This window comes from Apteryx mantelli, chromosome 1 (assembly GCF_036417845.1).
Source record: "Apteryx mantelli isolate bAptMan1 chromosome 1, bAptMan1.hap1, whole genome shotgun sequence".
Classification (NCBI taxonomy): domain Eukaryota; kingdom Metazoa; phylum Chordata; class Aves; order Apterygiformes; family Apterygidae; genus Apteryx; species Apteryx mantelli.
In genome coordinates, this window is record NC_089978.1 from 215,451,728 (window position 1) to 215,470,315 (window position 18,588).

At 45.2% G+C, this 18,588-nt stretch overlaps 1 protein-coding gene across 1 annotated transcript in view; it reads right to left on the reverse strand.

Moving 5' to 3' along the window:
- CAMK1D (calcium/calmodulin dependent protein kinase ID) overlaps positions 1-18,588 on the reverse strand; it is a 223,781-nt gene that overhangs the window by 82,275 nt on the left and 122,918 nt on the right. The window contains exon 3 of the mRNA XM_067317148.1: positions 9,771-9,845. Coding sequence (XP_067173249.1) covers positions 9,771-9,845 — 75 coding nt within the window. The remainder of the gene's footprint in view (positions 1-9,770; positions 9,846-18,588) is intronic.

Consider the following 18,588-nt stretch of genomic DNA (forward strand, 5'->3'; position numbering starts at 1 on the left):
TGTTCTCTGGATGCAGGTTTCATTCCTATCAGTACAGTAAAATAATCACCTATGTTTATCTGATTTATGAGCCCTCCAAATCCTTCTTTAATTTTTATGAATAATATGTTAGAACAAGGTTTATTTGGAGTTTTGGTCAAACCTCTTGTTTTCTTTATTGACAACAGCAGCTTTGCAACAGTAGATACCCGAAAGAAAAAATCCATTTTCATCTAAACTGTTAACATTTCTGTAAAAGCAAACATCATTATAATACTGTCTGTTCAATGAAAATGTGGAAATGTTTCTCCATTATCTCTTTATTTTTCAAGGCTACAGAGAAGAAGATCAATCCCCATCAGATCTAGCATAGCTCCTTGACTCAAAATCCAAAATTTCACAGTGTTGCCTTGATACTATGTCATAGTCCATATGGGACACTTCAGACTAAGCTGATGATAATGAGTGCAGGCTTAACAGCACAGATGTTGACATTTGTCCATGCCTCTTGAAGGTGACTGCCTAGTTTTGTAAACCATCATGAGAAAGTCCTTTATATGCCCCAAGATGAGGAAGACCCTCACAATTCTTGTATCCCTGTAGAAAGGCTGGACTGATGTACCTGGACTCTAAAATGGCCTGCTCCTAGCAAGGGCTGAAGTCCTTAGACACTAAACAGGAGAAGAAAGCAATTCGGCCATTGTTCAGTGCCTTTTCCAGGAGAACGTGCTGTGTTTGGAGGGGACACGGGGAGTAGGAGCCACAAAAAGTGCAGCACTGACACTGTTAAGGTTCAAAGCAGCACATGCTGGTGCTCAGGGTTAAGATATGACACTGAAGACAAGTCCTTAGGGTCACACAAGGACTGAGACCCACAATGATGAGCAACATGGGGGAGAGAGCCTGAGAGAGCTCCATAATACAGCAATGTCTGCTACAGTCCATGGATGAATTTGGCCCTATATGTCATTTCAGCTGGATAGGCACTCGGGAGCATCACCTCGGACCTTCTCAACTTAAACTGCTCCCGCTGAAGAGGCTCCTCCAGGCAACTTGCCTGACAGCTATTGGGGGCAAAAGGAGTTTGGCGCTCCTGCCCTCAGAGCGGTCCTGGCAAGACCAAAGAGCTAAAAGCAGCTGGGGCTATCTGATGAGTACATACCACACATTTGGGATCATACACAATCCACACAATGATAGGTGTCTAAAAGTCATCTTGGAGATCACTCTGTGGTCTATTAAACTGTTACCAAAATATCTGCCCATGCCCTGATTCCTGCCCTGACTTTAATCTCTCCTAGTCTGCTTAAAAGCCCTCAACCAGTGGCAAGGAAAAGGAGAGACACCCCTTCATATTGAGCACTTACCAGCATAATTTAAATGATGAAATAATTTTTCTTGCCAAAACAAAAGCACATGAAACTGATCCTGGATTAATAACTACTCCCTGTTTCCCAGGGGCGTGATGCCAGGGATCAGTTTATTATCTCGTCAGTGGCTGACAAAGCTCTAGAGGGAAATACCAAGCTACAGTGAGATTAACTCCCTTAGCCCATTAAGAGGGCTACCTCAAGATGGGATTTCAGCTGTGTTGCTCAATCAATATGCCTTTAAAGACTTTGATAAGGCAAAGGTTTTTTAACAATACCCATTTTTTAAGCTATACTGATAGACCATACTCCAACTGCATTAATACGGGTTGATACAGGTTGAAACCCAAACCTGTATTGCTTGCATGCCCAAACGATGAGGGAGATTTCAAGGTCTAACATCCCAGCTTTGCAGTTTGGGCCCACTTCTGCAATATGTCCACATCAAAGGCTATGACACACCCAGGAGTCATTTTTCTGAGCACTTCTCCCACATCAGTGTCTGATGCTCCTAGTCGTGCTACACATTCTCATCCTTGTTGCTGCTGTCCCACTTCATTTTCCACATTCACCAGCTGGATCCGTCCCTGGAGAGCTGTGCCTTGTATAGCAACCTCCCCCCAGTTCAAAAAACTCCAAACCTACTCTTGTCTCTAGAAGCAGCAAAAGCCTTCTTTCAACCATGGGACATAGCTAGAGCCATTTCTCATTTCACTGCAGACTTCCAAAGGTTGCTTTTCACAATTCACTGATGCTCCATTTGCATGAGCTGGGAGGAAATGAAGTCTTGCCTAACCAGATCCTCTACGTCTCTGCTCAGCTGGAGCCCATGTCCAAGCAAAGGTCCCTTGGCCCCTGGTAGTCCCTTTCTTGGCATGTTTAGAGGTGCATCAGCCTTCCTGGTGATGAGCAGTTTGGTTGGAAGCCCAGCAAGGATCCTTGCCTGTCCTTTACGTATGCTATTTCAGAGCACACTTAACAGACTTGGCCTCTAAGAAATGGTAGCAGGTTGCCTAGCTCCCTCAGCTAGGAAGTAAGAGAAAAGCATTCAATTTCCTTCCTCTGCCCGGGAGAGACTGAGATACACCAGTCTTCCTAGCAAGCACTGGGGTCTTTGCAATGAGCTGTGATGAGAGAAAGGGTGTCAAGGATGCTTAACTTAAAGCTGCTTCATTTTGCCTGAAATGTTAAGACTGCACCTGCTCTGAAAAAAAGTGCACAATTTATCCAGTGACTGATTAACACGAAATTCATGAATATTTGCTTGACCAGAAATTGGAAGCAGGCCTTCCCCTGTCCTCGTGGCGAAGTGCCCTTGCCAACAAACCCGAAGAGCACAGACTGCTGTGTAAATCTATCACACATCTTTTTTCCACGCAGCATGCTGAGGTGCTGGAAGCATGGGATCCAAGGCTCTCAACGAAGACTCAATGTACTTTCGATGGGTGCCAGGCACTAATTCTGCTTGGCCCTCTTGAGATGCCTTGTCAGAGTCAGGAGTGTTTGAAATAAAGAGCAGAGCCTACTGAGGTGCAGCTGACCTGTCCTGTACTGTGGATGAACCGACTACCAAATGCCCCGGCTTGGAGTCATCAGCTTCCATGTTGCCCATACTTAGTGTTGTTCTTTCTGTTACCATTAATACTATTAGTAATAATGAAAATATACATGCCATTCACAGAAAAAGGCAATGTTGAGGAGCTTCTCTTGGATGCGTGGAAATAAGTATTTTCTGCTGTTAAAAGAATTCAACTTGCTTTAATTGTTCACATAAATCCTGTTGTGAATGGTGGGATATTTCCTTCTGTGTTTTGCATAACGCTTCACAGGCATGGAAAACAAGTATATGAATACATCTCGTATAAGAAATGTGCTGCAGCAGATCTGTGTTTTGCTTTAATTAGCAGCCTGATGTGATAGCTGCTTGGCGGGCGTGTTGCTGTTTCATAACATAGTGTGTCCTTGCTAGACTTCTTAAGGAAACTGGCAAACGAGGCACTTCCCTCAATTGTTTGTTGTTTTTCTTGGAGGCTGAATATTTTAACTTAAATGTCACTTTCAAATGCAGTCCACGCTCCGCTGCTCTTGGAGCGCACTCATGCACCAGGCGTTCAGAAAACAGAAGGAATTCAGCACTTAATCACTGCTTAGTGCTTTGCTTTGTACCTCTTGTTCACCTATATTCAGAATATACAGGTGAAAGGCAGAATGGCAGTTGGTAAAGCTTCCAATAACAACAAAAACTTCCGTAGATTTTACTGCAGGCAGGTACGTGCCTGTTTCAGTTGCTCGCCCAAGCCCTTATAACATTATATTAACATGGCAGTGAAAAATCAGAGCCTGTAAGTTTTACGGGCAGGGATCTCCTCTTTGTGCGTGAGTCGTACACCCAACAGGAAGGAGCCCCCGTCATCTCGGCTTTGCTGTGATGTAAATCCCAATAATTAAGTATAGTTAAGATGCCAAACTGGAAAACCCCCAAAGGTCAGGGTATTAGGCTCAGTTTTGCTGTTCCAGATCCCTGCCATGTTTTCTCTGGGGAAGGGCACATACGTCTGTTTTTCTTGGAAAGGTAGAGAGAACCATTTCAAGGTCGGCTAACCCTCAAAGAAAGGGTGCTTGCTCTGAGCAGAGATGTCGAAGCCTCAAATGACCTCATCCAGGGGAGAAACTCCAGTTTCCTTGGAGAATGAGAAACACAAACTGACAGGATCTGGGTAAAACAGCTCTCCTACAGAGAGGATCAGATCCGCTCTTGGCAGCAGAGCCCCCCAAAGAGCTGGAAATCTATACTAGATCGGTGTGAGGTCTTTCACTCTCTTTTGAGCAGATGCTGAAGATCTCAGGACCAGGCCCTGGCTCATACACCTTCCTTTCTTCACAGCTCAAAGGCTCCAGTCCTACTGAACACCCCTGCACACTTTTGAATGGTGTCAAAACTTGGCTGCAACCCTGCAGCTCTTCACCAGACCACGCTCTTAAAGCCCCTGATGTTAATCAAAGAGGGTATTTCACTGGACATGGCGCTATTTCCAACGGAAAAAAAATGCGCAGAGAAACTTGGAGGAGGGTGTTTAAGTCAGATCATTACTTACCTAGGCACGTGCTTTACTGGGCCTGAGCTGGTAACCTTTATCTCTTTGAACAGATTCGTTACCTTCAGGAGGAATTAGAGAAATGAGAAGACTTCCAAGACAGCAGGTTTAAATTGCAGCCTGGAAGGTTTAGTTATTAGGAAGTGCTGTCTACCAACAAGGACATGAAGCACTGGTGTGGCCTGCTGGGGAGCGTATGAAATCTCAGTCGCTGGAGATTTTTAGGAACAGGTTGGAAAGACATCTGCTATGGCTGATGGGGTGAGACAGGCAGCACATCCTGCCCTGGGACAGGCAGATGAATCCCATAATCTTTGGAGGTGTATTTTAGACCTATTTTTAGCCTGTTTTCCAAAGGAAGTGAGGCACACATGGTCACACTGACTGTCCATCCCTGTTTGTCAGTCCCAAGTAACTTCTGACACCTCGGGCTAACTTCAACCAAAGCTGACAGAAGAGTAGTGATATCAAGGATATAAAGTTCCTACATGTTTAACAAAACCCAGTGGCTGAATAAAGGAGAACAATGCAATTAATGCTTTCACTGATTTTTAACTTGGCCCCTTATCCGCTCTGAGAGGCAAAGCACACAGCTCCAAAGCAGTGAGTGAGCAACGCGTCTCAGCAGATGCATGGAGGAGTGTAGGGGAATGTGTGCATGGGTCTGGGACTAACACCATTTAGGCACAAATCTACAGGAGATCAGACTTTGCCGCTTCATGCTTCGATGCAGGTGAACAATATGGGTGAAGTAAGAGTCTAACTTTGAGAATCCGTTCTGCCCTGTACAGCCAGCATATGCGGAAACAGCATTTCTAAATGGTCCTGTACTACTTAGAAAATACATGCTTATGAAAATCCATTTTTAAGAATGATTTTCCAGCATGCAGAAGAAGAGTCATCAGTATCCAAAGATACAGCTTATACCAGTGAAATATTAGTATCCGGCAATACTAACCACAGCAGGTTATCAGGGTATTTCCCCATACCGACAAAATGAAGTAACGCAGATAGCTTGGAAGAGAGGGAGGGTATGGTGAATCCTACTAACGTGGCCCCAAGCTGCTGCACAGAACATCAGCAACCAAAAATTCTCTATTTACTAGCAAAGTCTACTATTATACCAAGACATAGCTCAATAAAACTTTCATTTCTGAAAGTACTTTATTTTCCCCTGCCTTCCTCTGGGGAAATCTCACTCAGCATCCAAAAGGAATGAAACCTTCTGAGTATTTTAATGTTTGTCTTCATTCTCAGCAGGTAACTGGCTGTGCAGATCTTAATGTTACGGCATGAAATCAACATTAGGAACGGAGCAGTGGGTTTCTTGGCTTGAAAGCACAACATCATAATGGAAATATGATAAAATTCAACCTAAGTGCTCTACGGTGCTTTTCTACAGCGTCTGTAAAATTTTAGCTGAATCACCCTAGGAGAGGCAGTAACTATCCTACATCCATATTTTGCTTTGCAGCTGAGCTGGTAACTCCACCTCGTATGAAAGCTTGGCTGCTTGGAGTTGTGCATAACCTTGCCAAACTTAAAATCACTGTGTTGACATAGCCTATATTTTGGAAAAAATAAATGAAGATAAAATGGCCCAGCATTTCTAAGAAACGGGCTGATGCTTTGAGACAGCACATGCAATTCTGAATTGTCAAATTTGGAGATCTCCAAACTGGACTTTTGGTCTATACTCTACTCCCTCTTCTCAGCCCTGGTGAGGCCACATCTGGAGTACTGCGTCTAGTTCTGGGCTCCCCAGTACAAGAGGAATGTGGCACTACTGGAGCAAGTCCAGCGAAGGGCTACAAGGATGATTAGGGGACTGGAACATCTCTCTTATGAGGAAAGGCTGAGAGAGCTTGGCCTGTTTAGCCTGGAGAAGAGAAGGCTGAGAGGAGATCTTATCAACGTGTACAAGTATCTGAAGGGAGGGTGTCGAGAGGATGGGACCAGACTCTTCTCAGTGGTGCCCAGTGACAGGACAAGAGGCAACGGGCACAAACTGAAACACAGACACTTCCATCTGAACATGAGGAAAAACTTCTTCACTGTGAGGGTGACAGAGCACTGGAACAGGTTGCCCAGAGAGGTTGTGGAGTCTCCTTCTCTGGAGATATTCAAAAGCCACCTGGACACGATCCTGTGCAACGCGCTCTAGGTGACCCTGCTTGAGCAGGGAGGTTGGACTAGATGATCTCCAGAGGTCCCTTCCAACCTCAACCATTCTGTGATTCTGTGATTCTGTGATTCTATCTTCAATCAAGAGGATTGTGCTAGTTTGAACAGTTTTATGATCACTCATAAAATGTACATAAAAATAAGGGGCTAAAACCAAAGCAAGAGGTCACATTTGCACATGAACATGCCAGGTTTCACCAGCAGCTTCATAACCCTGGGAAGAGCTCCCAGAGGGACTTGCAGGAAAAAATTGTCAAGTAGATATGAACAACCACCTCCTCAGCTTCCCCTCCTAAAACTCCTAGATAGACACTGTCACCTGTGCTTGCCCATATCTTTGACAGACCAAACTAAGATGCAATATTTACCCTTTAAGTTGGCCTGCTAATAAGCATGCAAAAGCAAAAGCAGATGTACTCAAGGGCAACACAGGGAGGGTTGGGGTACTTCCAAAAGCCTTACGCACACTGAGCTGTGAGATGCCCAGGGATTACAACACAGATTTTCAACGAAATTGCAAGGAGTGTCCTAACGGCTGACAGTGAAAATGCTGCCCATGCAACAAAAGATGTCCTTTGGCAAACATTAGTTAATACCCATTTAGCAAGCGATGAGTCAAAGGAGAATGGCAAACAAATCTGAGATTTGCTGTGCCCATGATGCCAATCTTTATTTTCACGAAGGGCCCAAATATTACCTCTTGTTCTTTTTATCTAAATGCTATTTCCTGGACCATGCTTGATCATAAGCACTTCTAATTCATATCAAATCCCACTTTTAAATGCAGGTTACTCTTGAGAAGAGAGAGAACACACAAAAATCAGAAGCTAAAAACCCACAAGGAATCTAATAATAAATAGGGCAGCGATGTAAACAAATAAGATACCTCACACCGCGCAGCGCTCGTGAGCTATTGTAGCAACAAGTTGACGTTACCTAGGAAACTAGAGCTTATTCTCACAGATGGAAACAACGAGATGTGCCGAATCAATTTTGAGTCTTCTCAACTTTGCAGAGTTGCAGACCTGACTCCAAACCGTTGATGCAAACTCAGAAGGCAAAGGCAGTGCAGAGGTTGCACCACCCTTGGTGCAAAGTTCATGGTCACCAGGGTGAGCACCTGGCCGTCTCCTCCCTTCCTTGGGATAATTTGATGCTCTTCCAAGAGAGCGCGGGGGAAAGATTATTCCCTGGCACACCCTACGCAAAGGACCACGTGGCCTTGTCTGATTTGCAGCAATGAGGTGGGCTTGGCAAGCCATCAAATTACTTTAAGAAAATAAGCTTAAGCTCATGTGTTTTGCACCGTAGCTGAGGCAGATTAAGAGTGTGCACACACATTGAGTTTGTCATGCCAACTCCCTGGGTGGGCGGTAATTCGTTACAGTTCTGCAGCCTCATCGCATTTGTGCGCCCGTGGTCTAATAAAATGACCCCATACCTTCTGAGGAATTTTCCTGTCTCTTTTAATGGGAATGATAAAAAGGATCGATCCTGCTCAGCAGCAGGTTCAGTTCAATGCACGGGTAAGCATGACGTCTTGGTCTGCCCCATAAGCACTCAGAGCTGCATCCCCACCTGCACACGGGTTCACAGCAACTGCCTTTGCCGGGGCTTCTCACCACTGTGGGCTTCAGTGAAGCTGCGTCCATTTATAACAGCTAAATGCTTGATTCTTAAAAAATCAACTGGCTGGGTGTACAAAAACAACTATAACAGAAAGGATAATTTGCTAGAAAGTGTTGAATTGTGAGCAAGTAGAAATTTATACTGATAAATATTCAGCAGAATCTATGATGGCAGACCCACATATCAGATAATCCAGTGAGCTGGACATGAGAAATTTAGAAAGCTAAGATTATTCCACATTAAACAAGCTAATAATAAATAGGAATAATCTTGATTTTTTTTTCTGAAGAGGTTAAACAAAAGTAGGTATTTGTAAATCAGTTGGTCACGAAATTGATACTTCATACAATTCACCTGGTTTTTTTTGAATTTGTACAACCCTGACACTCCTGTTTAAGTTCTTTTGCAGCACTTCGGGCAGAAATTTAGGACTACAAAAACAGATGAAAGATGTGCAGGGCACTGTTCTTCCCAGACTCCCAGCAGGACAGCTACTAATGCCACTTCTATGCCTGGATGCTACCAGCAAACCAGGGACTTGTGCAGTCACCCAAGAGTTCGGGCTTCCCGCGGGATTTTAATTCAGAGTTGCCTGTAACAGATGCTCGAGGCTGCCCTATGGCACCTCTGCTTTTCACAGCTGTGTTTGATCCCTCTGCCCTGCCTATCTGCTCTGCTCTTGGTCCAGGTGATCTCGTCATTGAAAGAGGGAGAGAACAGAGAAGGTAAGAGGAAATGTTATCTTCAACTCACGTTTGCTAATTGATTTCAAAAAGGAAGAAAAGCAGGATGAGCACTCGCCTGGCACTTCCATCCGTCCTGCTAGGTGACCTTTCAGCGATGCGATGAGAGTGTCAGGTCACCCAGAGCACATCCCACATCCCACATGTGGCAGCACCCCGCTCTTCCCTGGCGGGCTCGGAGGGGAGAAAGGGGGAAGAAAGGCTGTGGTTGTGCAAAAGGGATACTCATAAAAGGATAAAAGGTTAAATTCTATTTGACTCTGCTGCCAGCCTTGCGCACGAAACTTTCTTGTCAATTCACCACCACTGCACATACCACCTTGGATCATCTCCCTCTTAGTACAGACCAGATATTTGCCAGATTTCACTTTATGGGTGGATTTTCTGTCTTTTATGTCAGACAGATTGAAAAAGGAGAGTGAAAGAGAGAGGGAGAAAAAAATCTAACATTTGTTGCATCACAGAAAAGTGAGCTGTGGCACTTCCATACAGATAGGGCCAGTTTTGATCCCTTTACATAAATCTCTTTAACTCTGATTAAATTTTTGAGACTATTCACACAACACATCAGTCCCAAATTTCACAAAGCATATGGCAATCTGGCCCACCACACTGGAAGCCTCATCCTACCCACCTGCCAGGGATTTTGCAGACTGCAGCAAAGAGGACAAATACCTCTCATGCAGCCTATCTTTTTGGTTAAAGAACAAAACCAGAACAAGAACAGTTGACAATTTTGACAATAAAGCTTAATTAGCTTCAGTACTTACAATTGCATGACCAGATATAAATGGTTCGGACTCTCATATATGTCTTCCAGGGCAACTATGTTTTCATGCTTGATCCTGAAAAAGAACAAGCAAGGTAAGTAAAAGATGAAATGGTGATTTTTTTCAAGTGGCTGCAAAACAGAAAGCTTTTTTTTGGTTAGACACTACTTGTCAGTGCTTTTATTCAACACCATAAAATACTATCTTGACTGAAGTAAGCAGTCATGAGTAATCCAGAACACTGTGATTGCTAGCAAAAAAAATTCCTTCAACCTGCTCTGAGGCCAAAATGTTTAATGATTACATATTTGGGGCATTAGCAGTCTACAGGTCCTGTGTCAGACAGATGAAGATGTTTGAGTTCTAGGGCAGGAGCAAAACAGGGTGTAAGGGTGTGATGGATGCACAGCACGGTGGTAGAGAGAAGATGATTTTTAAGAGAAGAACCATCTGTATAAACATGCATCCTATTACCTACTCAGAGCAATGCCTCTCCAGATTTGCTGCTTAAACAGTTACGAGCCATTTCTGAAGCACACATTTAACTTGTGCAAACCTTATAGGGACGACCAGTACCACTCCAAGGGGCAGAGGATGAATTACACCAATTATAGCCAATTGTTTCAAGAGCAAGAAAGATGCAGGAGACACCAAGTAGAGACTGCTGATTAAAGAACATATGGACCCGTTCAGAAAGAAAACACAGTGCATTTATCAGCAAATGCCAAACTCTCTACAAGTTTCAAGGTTCAAGCTAATTAAGATGTTTAATTGCACGTGAGGACCTCATAGTTGGCAGTTGTAAGGACCCTAACCTCCCTGTGAAGATATGGAAAGTGGAAGGTCCTCTGCGCCCAGCAGCATCTTTCCTGTAAGAATGCAGGCTAACCTGATTCCCTCTGAATTCAGTGGAAAGATTACGACTGACCTGAATTTAGGCCCTTAATCACTCATCGAAAGCTGCATTTGTATAAGGACCTTAACACACAGGAAATTTAACATCAACAGTAAGTGACCTGGAATATAATAGGCTACAGGAAGTCAGAGCAACGCACACGAGCAGGCTCTTAGCGCTCATAAATATCTGGAAAATTCCATGGTATTTTAGTAAAATTTCCGGGTAGACTGCATCACAAATCAAGTTCTTAACACTGACAATAGGAATAGACCACCCACTTGTCTTTATATAGCACTAGGTTTGGAAGCTGTAGTTCTGTCATGTACTTCCAGTGTCTGGTCCCTTAAGGGTCATAGTTAGGGCACGGACAGTTTTGTCTTGATTTAGTTAACTGGAGTTACTTTAGTATCCCAAATGCCATTTCAAGAAAATACTCACTTTCTAATGGAAATTATTAGATGTATTTCTCCATACCCCTTTACATACACAAACATACACACTATCATTCATGTATCTCATACCATCATGACAAGAAGGTAGTTTTAACAAAAACAATCTTTTTACATCTGCCATAGTAATACCTGTTTAAAGCCTCCAACCTAGTCTACAGTACTTTTTTATCATGTGCATATTAATGCTTTGCATTCATATTTTTGAGAACCTCACTGGTTCTCCAAAGCAACCTAACACATTACCTTCTGAGACAGCCACTAACAAGACCTCACTGTTGTACATGGGGGCAACTGGTGGGTCACCCACAAACAGCCATGGGAGCAAAGGCTAGAAAAGAGCGTACGAGACATGCAGTGTTGCACGTTGAGAGTTGCCACAAGACCTCTCCCCTTTCTGATTGCCACCACCAGACATGGAGCTGATGAATCTGTGCCCTCTTCTAGTGTCTCCGAGAGCCACCTGCCGAATGAAAGAGTCAGCAGAGCTGGAAGGAAGGTGTCAGTGACCATAACAGAGGAGGGGTTGGTGTTTTAAAATGAGGAATTGCACTAACAAGGAGGTCCCTGGTGTCGTGGCCAAAAACCATCAACGAGCCATAGACTCCTATAACACCAACACACGGTTTTCCTACCTGTTGTGATGCATTTTGGGTTACTTCAATTTACAGAGACATTCAATTAGACAATCTCGGTGCTCCTCAAACATTTTAGGAGGTGGTTAAAAACACACTACTTCTTTGGCCGTTAATTAACAGGCACAACAAGCCAGCTGTTCAAACCACATCTCAGCTCTTGTGTTTCTCAGCCGCTCACAGCTTTGCAAACCTAATGGACACCGTGCTGCCGTGCGCTCTGCAAGCAGATAAACTCACTCTGCTTTTAACTGAAAGAGGGAGTAAGGGGTTAGTTCGACCCCTCTTGGGTCCTCTCTGTTGCTGCTGATCTGCCACTCCTGGAAATCAGCAGCAGAAGGTGCTCACAGGGGATTCAGCAGGGAAAGACACAGAAAGAGGGGAAAAAAGAGTTCAAAATGAAGAAGGAGAGGCAGACGGGTGAAGACAGGGAGAATAAATTGCAACAGGGCAAGAAGACAGCCAAAGAGTTTGAATTGCACACGCACAGCAAGGCAAAAGGAAGGAAAAAGTAAATTACGGCAGGCAAGAAGAGGAACAGATTCCTAAATATCTCCTTTTTGCTTTATCCTTGATGTTTTTTTCACGTTTTTAAAGTGAGATTTGGAGACTAAATGAAAAGCCCCGTCTCGCTCCCAGACTCACAGGATTATAACAGAGCAGGAGCACCCCCGAGCCTCCCTTCTCCCAGCGAAACGACAGAGGAGGCAGTAACTCATCACATGAGTGACCAGCCTCATCTCACCCTCGCTGTCACGCTGGAAGCATGCCTTGTTTGCATTTAAAACCCCCAAGTATAAAGGGAGCCAACCTCCACCAGGGATGGAGGGTCCCCTTTGGAGGAGCTGCCTGCGCGCAGCAGAGACCCGGCAGCCGCCCTGGCCAGCCCAGCCGCCGGGGAGCACCATGCTCGCTGCCGTGGGCAGGGGGCATTTTTTCCGCTTTGCTCCAGGCTCCTGAAGATGAGAAGGACTTTCACCTTGGCATTGCCCCACGGTTATCAGCCCTGCCCAAATGCACATCTCATTTCTGGAAGTCAAGCCTTTTGGCCCGCACAGCGTTTCCGTATTGCTCACGTGGAATCTCGAATGATAAGCTATTTAAAGGAAAAAGCAATTCAAAATTAAAAAAAAAAGATCAATGGAAACAGCTTGGGTGGAAACCTACGGTTTAGATCAAGTTGCAGGTTTTGTCGATAAAGCTTAAATAAATCAGGCCTGTGCTGTCCAGCAGAGGTCACTGCAGTCAGCAGCAATCACCGCCGGTTATTCCCCTGCAACTCTCCTCAATTTGCAGAAATCCACGCACGCTTTTCTTTACTTTAAAACCTGCAAGAGCAATTGCCCAAAGCTCCGCTACAGAAACCATTGAACCCTCCTATGGCTGAACAACGCTGATCAGAAAAATACCCCAGGGTTTAGGCGATGTGGTGTGTCACGGACACCGGGGCTGGTGTCGAGAAGAAGTTCAACGGGAGGCAGCGAATGGCCGGCTCTCCGGCCGCGCGAGGAACGGGCCAACGCGCGTTGTGCCTCCTTGATGGCATTCGCGCGAGTGGGCATCACAGCAAATCAAGCACTGAGCAAAGCCCTGCGCAGTCGCAGGTCCTTGATGGCCACGGATCAGCTGGGATTTGGAAACAGCTTAATTAGCTCCGCACAGGGCGAATCTCAAAGGTTCAGGGGATTCAGGCTGCTAAACTTCAAAACACTTGTGCGTACCCACTGCTGATCTCTGCTCGCAGAAACGCCAGCCTCTCTCGTCTCCTCAAGACCCGCTGGGATTTAATTTTTTTTTAAGGTGCTGCTCTCCTTTTACAGAGGGGGAACCGGCGCGCGGGGAAGCTAAAAGGTTTTTCTGTGATCACATGAGAAGAGGAGGCCTAGACGCCAGCGCTCCCAAGCCCCGCGGTATTACTCTAATCCACAAGCCGTGTTGTTCCCATCCCTCTCCTTCTCCCCAGGGTGAGGGCATCTTAATCCCACTTCTCCGTAGCCTTTTTCTTCCCGCGGTCCTCCCTCTCCGAACAATTCTCCTCCCGGCATGTCTCACTCCCCACCGCTGCAATCTGCGGCAGTCCCAGGCCATCACACATCTGCTCTGCATCCCGTCGGCTGCTAGAGATAACAAACCAGCCCGGGATTAACTCTGAGCAAAGCGACTTATCGTTGTTTTTGCACTGTGTGATGGTGCCACATTATACCGTACCGCAGAGAGGGATGGCACCGCACATAGTGATGGTGGTGGCAACATCTTAGATTAGAAGGACTCAAATTCTCAGCATGAATTGTTACCGAAAAGGAAAAAAAGGAAAAAATGCCCCAAATCCAAACGTCAAGAACCAGGCTTGGTTAAAGCAAATTAGATTACATAGATTGTTGCCAACAAGGAAACATCCAGCTAAGGAAACGTGCTTTAGGATCCTTTTAACCTGCCCTTTCTCACGCTTGCCGTTTGCCCAGATGCCCTCTCTCCTCACTGACAAATCCTGCGCGCTGCTCTGATTTTCCTGTACGCCACCGTGTTCCCACAAATCCCCTGTCTGTGAAATGATGGGAAGGTGCCTTCTCTGACAATTGCTGCAAAGTTCTTTTTCAGGGTTATTCTGAGGCCATTAGATAGAAAGAAGACATCTAGAAATAAAAGAGAGACTCATACTTTAACAAATTAACTCAGGACTCTTCCCCAGCAAGGTCCACAAGATGCTGGAATCCAGGGACAAAGGAGAGGGAAACACATCTGGAAGCAGGAATCAGGGAAATTTCAGGAGAAATAAAACATGAGGAGTGATTAATCCTGCAGCAAGGCTCAGTGCAGAGGTAACCAGGCAAAATTGCAGGACTTTCCTTCTGGCCTGTCAGGTCCATGATTCTGCTCATGTGCTTTTGCAGAGGTATCAGCAAAACAAGTGCGTGGAGAAAACGTTGCCCTTGAGCAATACTTTAACATATATAAGTTAATGATCAAATTGCCAGCCAAGATGTAGAGGGGCAAATTGAACCAGGCAACCAAAGACTCTGCGTTAACTTTCCTGAGCGTGGCAGCTGTGCAAACAAGGGCTGCCGGGAGAGGTTTTGATCTGCTCCGAAACGTGCTACAGTGCACTAAGCACAAACCAGTTCCCTTTGCTTGCTGTAGGGTCAGTTCACAAAAGCATCATTAATGAGTTGTCAGATCTCCCCGAACGCTAAAGCATTCAGTGCTGCCAAAACACAGAAAAGCAGGACTTGTTCCTTGAAAGAAGCTGAAACCTGCCCCTGAAACAAGACCCGGCTTGAACAGGAGTGGCCCTTGGCACTGCGTGACAGACACAGGACTGGGTGTGCTGAGGAACGATGAGCAGAGATAAGCGCATGGCATGGTGCTTTAATGACGCTAAAATCCACCCTTGCCACCGCCTGGCACAGAGCCACCACAGGTTACTGACCTGACACCAGAAGGGCAGAAGTCCCACAGGATTAGAACTAGCCCTAATGGACGAAACTCACTTCAGCGTCTGCAACAAAATCAATAAGTGCTCCGTGGGCTCTGGCTGGAGGTTGCTATTGAGAAGCAAGGATTAGAATATGGAAGTTGATGTACAAGAAGGGAAACTAAATCCTGTAATGACTGAGCATCCCGTACATCTCTGCCAGCTCCAGACCGTCCCAGAGGCCAAGCAGCTGAAAGAAAACTGGTTGCATATTGCTCCAGATCATTAATTAGAGGGGCAGCACTCCGGACGGATGAAAGCAGAGGACCTAGCTTCTGCTGTTGCTTTGGCTGCCGGGCTGCCAGGAAAACACGCTAAGAATCCTAGCTGCAAAGGCATAGTATAAACTATGATTGAATCACTTATATTAACATCTATCACATTTAACACGCTTCTGCACTGAAAACTAGGATCATTTAGAAGAACACTATACAAAAAACCTTGGGCAAACAAGAGAGCCGTTTAAGTAGGGCAGGTTCCTGACATAACAGCTCTTTTCCAGCCAGAGCGGTACATTTTCAAGGCATGACATTTAACGCTGCACCTCCATGAACAGCACACATCACGGATCAAATGCCACAAGAAAGCACATGCAATTTTGCGAAAGCCAGAACTAACAAAACCTGAGTCAGTAAAGATTTGTATCCTTTGTGCAACCAAATGCCTGTGCAACCGAATGTACAGCTATTGCCACATACACCCATAATCTTCTGCAGAGTATTTTGCCAGCAGCATGTGGGCTACTCGGTTTGAGGAACACAGCCATTGGCCAAGGGAAGCGTTTTAATCGCCATTCCAACCTTTATAAGTTGGACCTTTGAAAACCACCTTAATGTGGATGATGGGAGGCACCATATATCTGACTTTGCCCCCTCCCTTTTTTATCCCGTGGTCCCCAAATATCTTCCAGGGCGGCTGTTTTGCAGATGGATGCTCCCCATATAACCTCACTGATATCTGCATGATCAGAGTTCAGCATGACACTTCTCCCGTCATCCAGGTTTCCCTCCCGTGCAGACTTTCTGGTGTGAAAAGAAGAAATGTAAGCTCCAACCCAAGCTTTTTGCACAGTTGAAGATATTTTTCAGGTTCTCATGTGTGGATTCTCTGGTACTGTAGAAAAGGTGAATTCATAGCACCCGTTCCCTCCTCAAACAGGTCTCTCTCCTCTATTTCATTGGCTATTTTTTTGTAGGAACTAAATATCATGCAGAATTCCCCCTCTCTGATGTATCTATCTGGTTGATATCATCAACCAGCTGCAGGAGTTATGAGGGAAAAGCACATGCAGTGAGCAGCCACATAAGTGTTGTTCCCACAGGGCATATGGTAGAAAACACCTGCTTGTTTCATTCCCCACCAGAACTTAAAGACCCCGTCAGACTACCGTCTGGGATTTTATATCCCAAATTAAGTCCTTTCCTCTCCTTAATGATTTTAGTCTTCCCAACAGGAATGCATTTTATATCGCCACTGTTTAGTCTGAAAATAGTCCACCAACTGATGGCATTGTACGTAATGATTTCAAGCAGCCATGAGAGGTAGCCCCAAGCATTTCCGAAGAAAATGCCAGGATTTGCACAGAGATGGGCTGCTTGCAGTACAGTTTCAGAGGAAAACAAAGATTTTTGTTTGTTTTTGCACTTGGGGAGAGTACCCTTGGATTAGCATCCTCTGAGGGTTCAGCAGCCCTTGGCAGATAAAAGGCTATCAGATTCATGTCTCCAAATCAACCACCCCTGCTTGAAATGGACAGCTTCAGAGGCAGCTTTAGAAGAAAGCCAGAAGACTGAATAGCCACTGAGATTAATTTCTGTTACTCCATACCCAACACATCGGTCCCCACTTAAGCCACCATGTATTTGGTATTGCAATGGTGATAGGTGGTATCGATACTGCGAGGACTTTGCCCTCCAGCATTTTCAGTTCAGCAGTCCCCCTTTCTCTCACTCACAAACACAACTGCAAATAATGTGAAACATAGAGAAACATCAGCTACAGACAGAGGAGAAATGTGAACAAAACCAGACAGATGTCACCTGCACTTACATGGCTCTTTTTTAAGCTATATATTTAATTTTCTTATTAGACAGACCTGGAGGAGGTTTACTAGATTCAGTACTGAATATTCCTTTGCATTAAGAATGGAAGAGAACTCATATTTATGAAACTGCAGCTGCACTGCAACAACTGAAATGTGGCTGGTCGAACGGCATTATTGACTTTCTCCTGATTTCCTTCCACTGCAATACCTTTTATTGCCCCTACTTCACCTATCTCGCTTTATTTGGCCTATCGACTGGGGGAGCAAATTCTCATCCAAAGGCAGATGACTGCTGCCTCACCCTCAGTGCTCAGACGCTGAACCGCTTGTCCAATTAGCTAAATCAAGTATGTTGTCTCTGTGGCTGCAAGGCCACAGAGTTGAACTTTGGGGTCGCACGTGGTCTCCAAACCACAGATTGCTCACAACAGTTGCAGGAAATTAATATCTTTAAGATCTCCATTCTTCTGTGTGATTAACTGGAACAGATAGGAAACATGATCATACAATCCTGGCTGCTTTGGAAAACTTTTGGGAAACTTCTCACAAGGAGTAGAAGGGATGAGGAGGTGGCAGGAGCCCTTGGCGCATACTTGTAGCACTTGTCCTCTCTCCATCTCGTCTTTCAGAGCCTACCCATCATCTCTGCAACATACTGTCATTCTAAGCTCTCAAGGGTGAATATCCAGAAATTTTTCAAGGCCCAAACAATTCCAATAGCCTTTCTTCCCCTGCACGGTATGTCATCTATCTCAAATGCCAGCCTTATGTACCATGTTCATAAAGTATTCCCAGGAGATATCACCATGATAATGTCAAGCTGGAGACATTTCACAACTGGAAACCTGAGCTGTGTGGTTAAATAGCTGTAACGCTTTCCGGCTGTGACAAAACCTATCCACATACACCTCACGATTCCTGATCTGTGCCCTGCCATGTGATACACTCCCTAACAGTGTAATCCTTGTCTTCATTTCTAGTTTCACAGGATCCCGTGAGCAGAGACTGGCCTGGCTTCTTGACTACCCGGGGGATTTCCTTACCAGTACTCTACATGGTGCCATGTCTTCTTGACCCACTGTGCACAGCAGCCCAGCCTGGAGCCTGGGAAGGGGTCCTGCTTACTCATCTTAAAACACGGCTTGGTTCCCTCCTGGAAATTGAGAGAGAGCTATTTGAACCTCCTCAGGATGAGGAGGCCCAAAGCCAGTGCATTTTGCTGCTGGAGGCACTCTCTAACCATCAAGTCTGGTGCAAAAGGGAGGCTGATGGCAGGACCAGGACTGTTTTTGAAACAATAGCTGACTCCAGCCGTTGCGA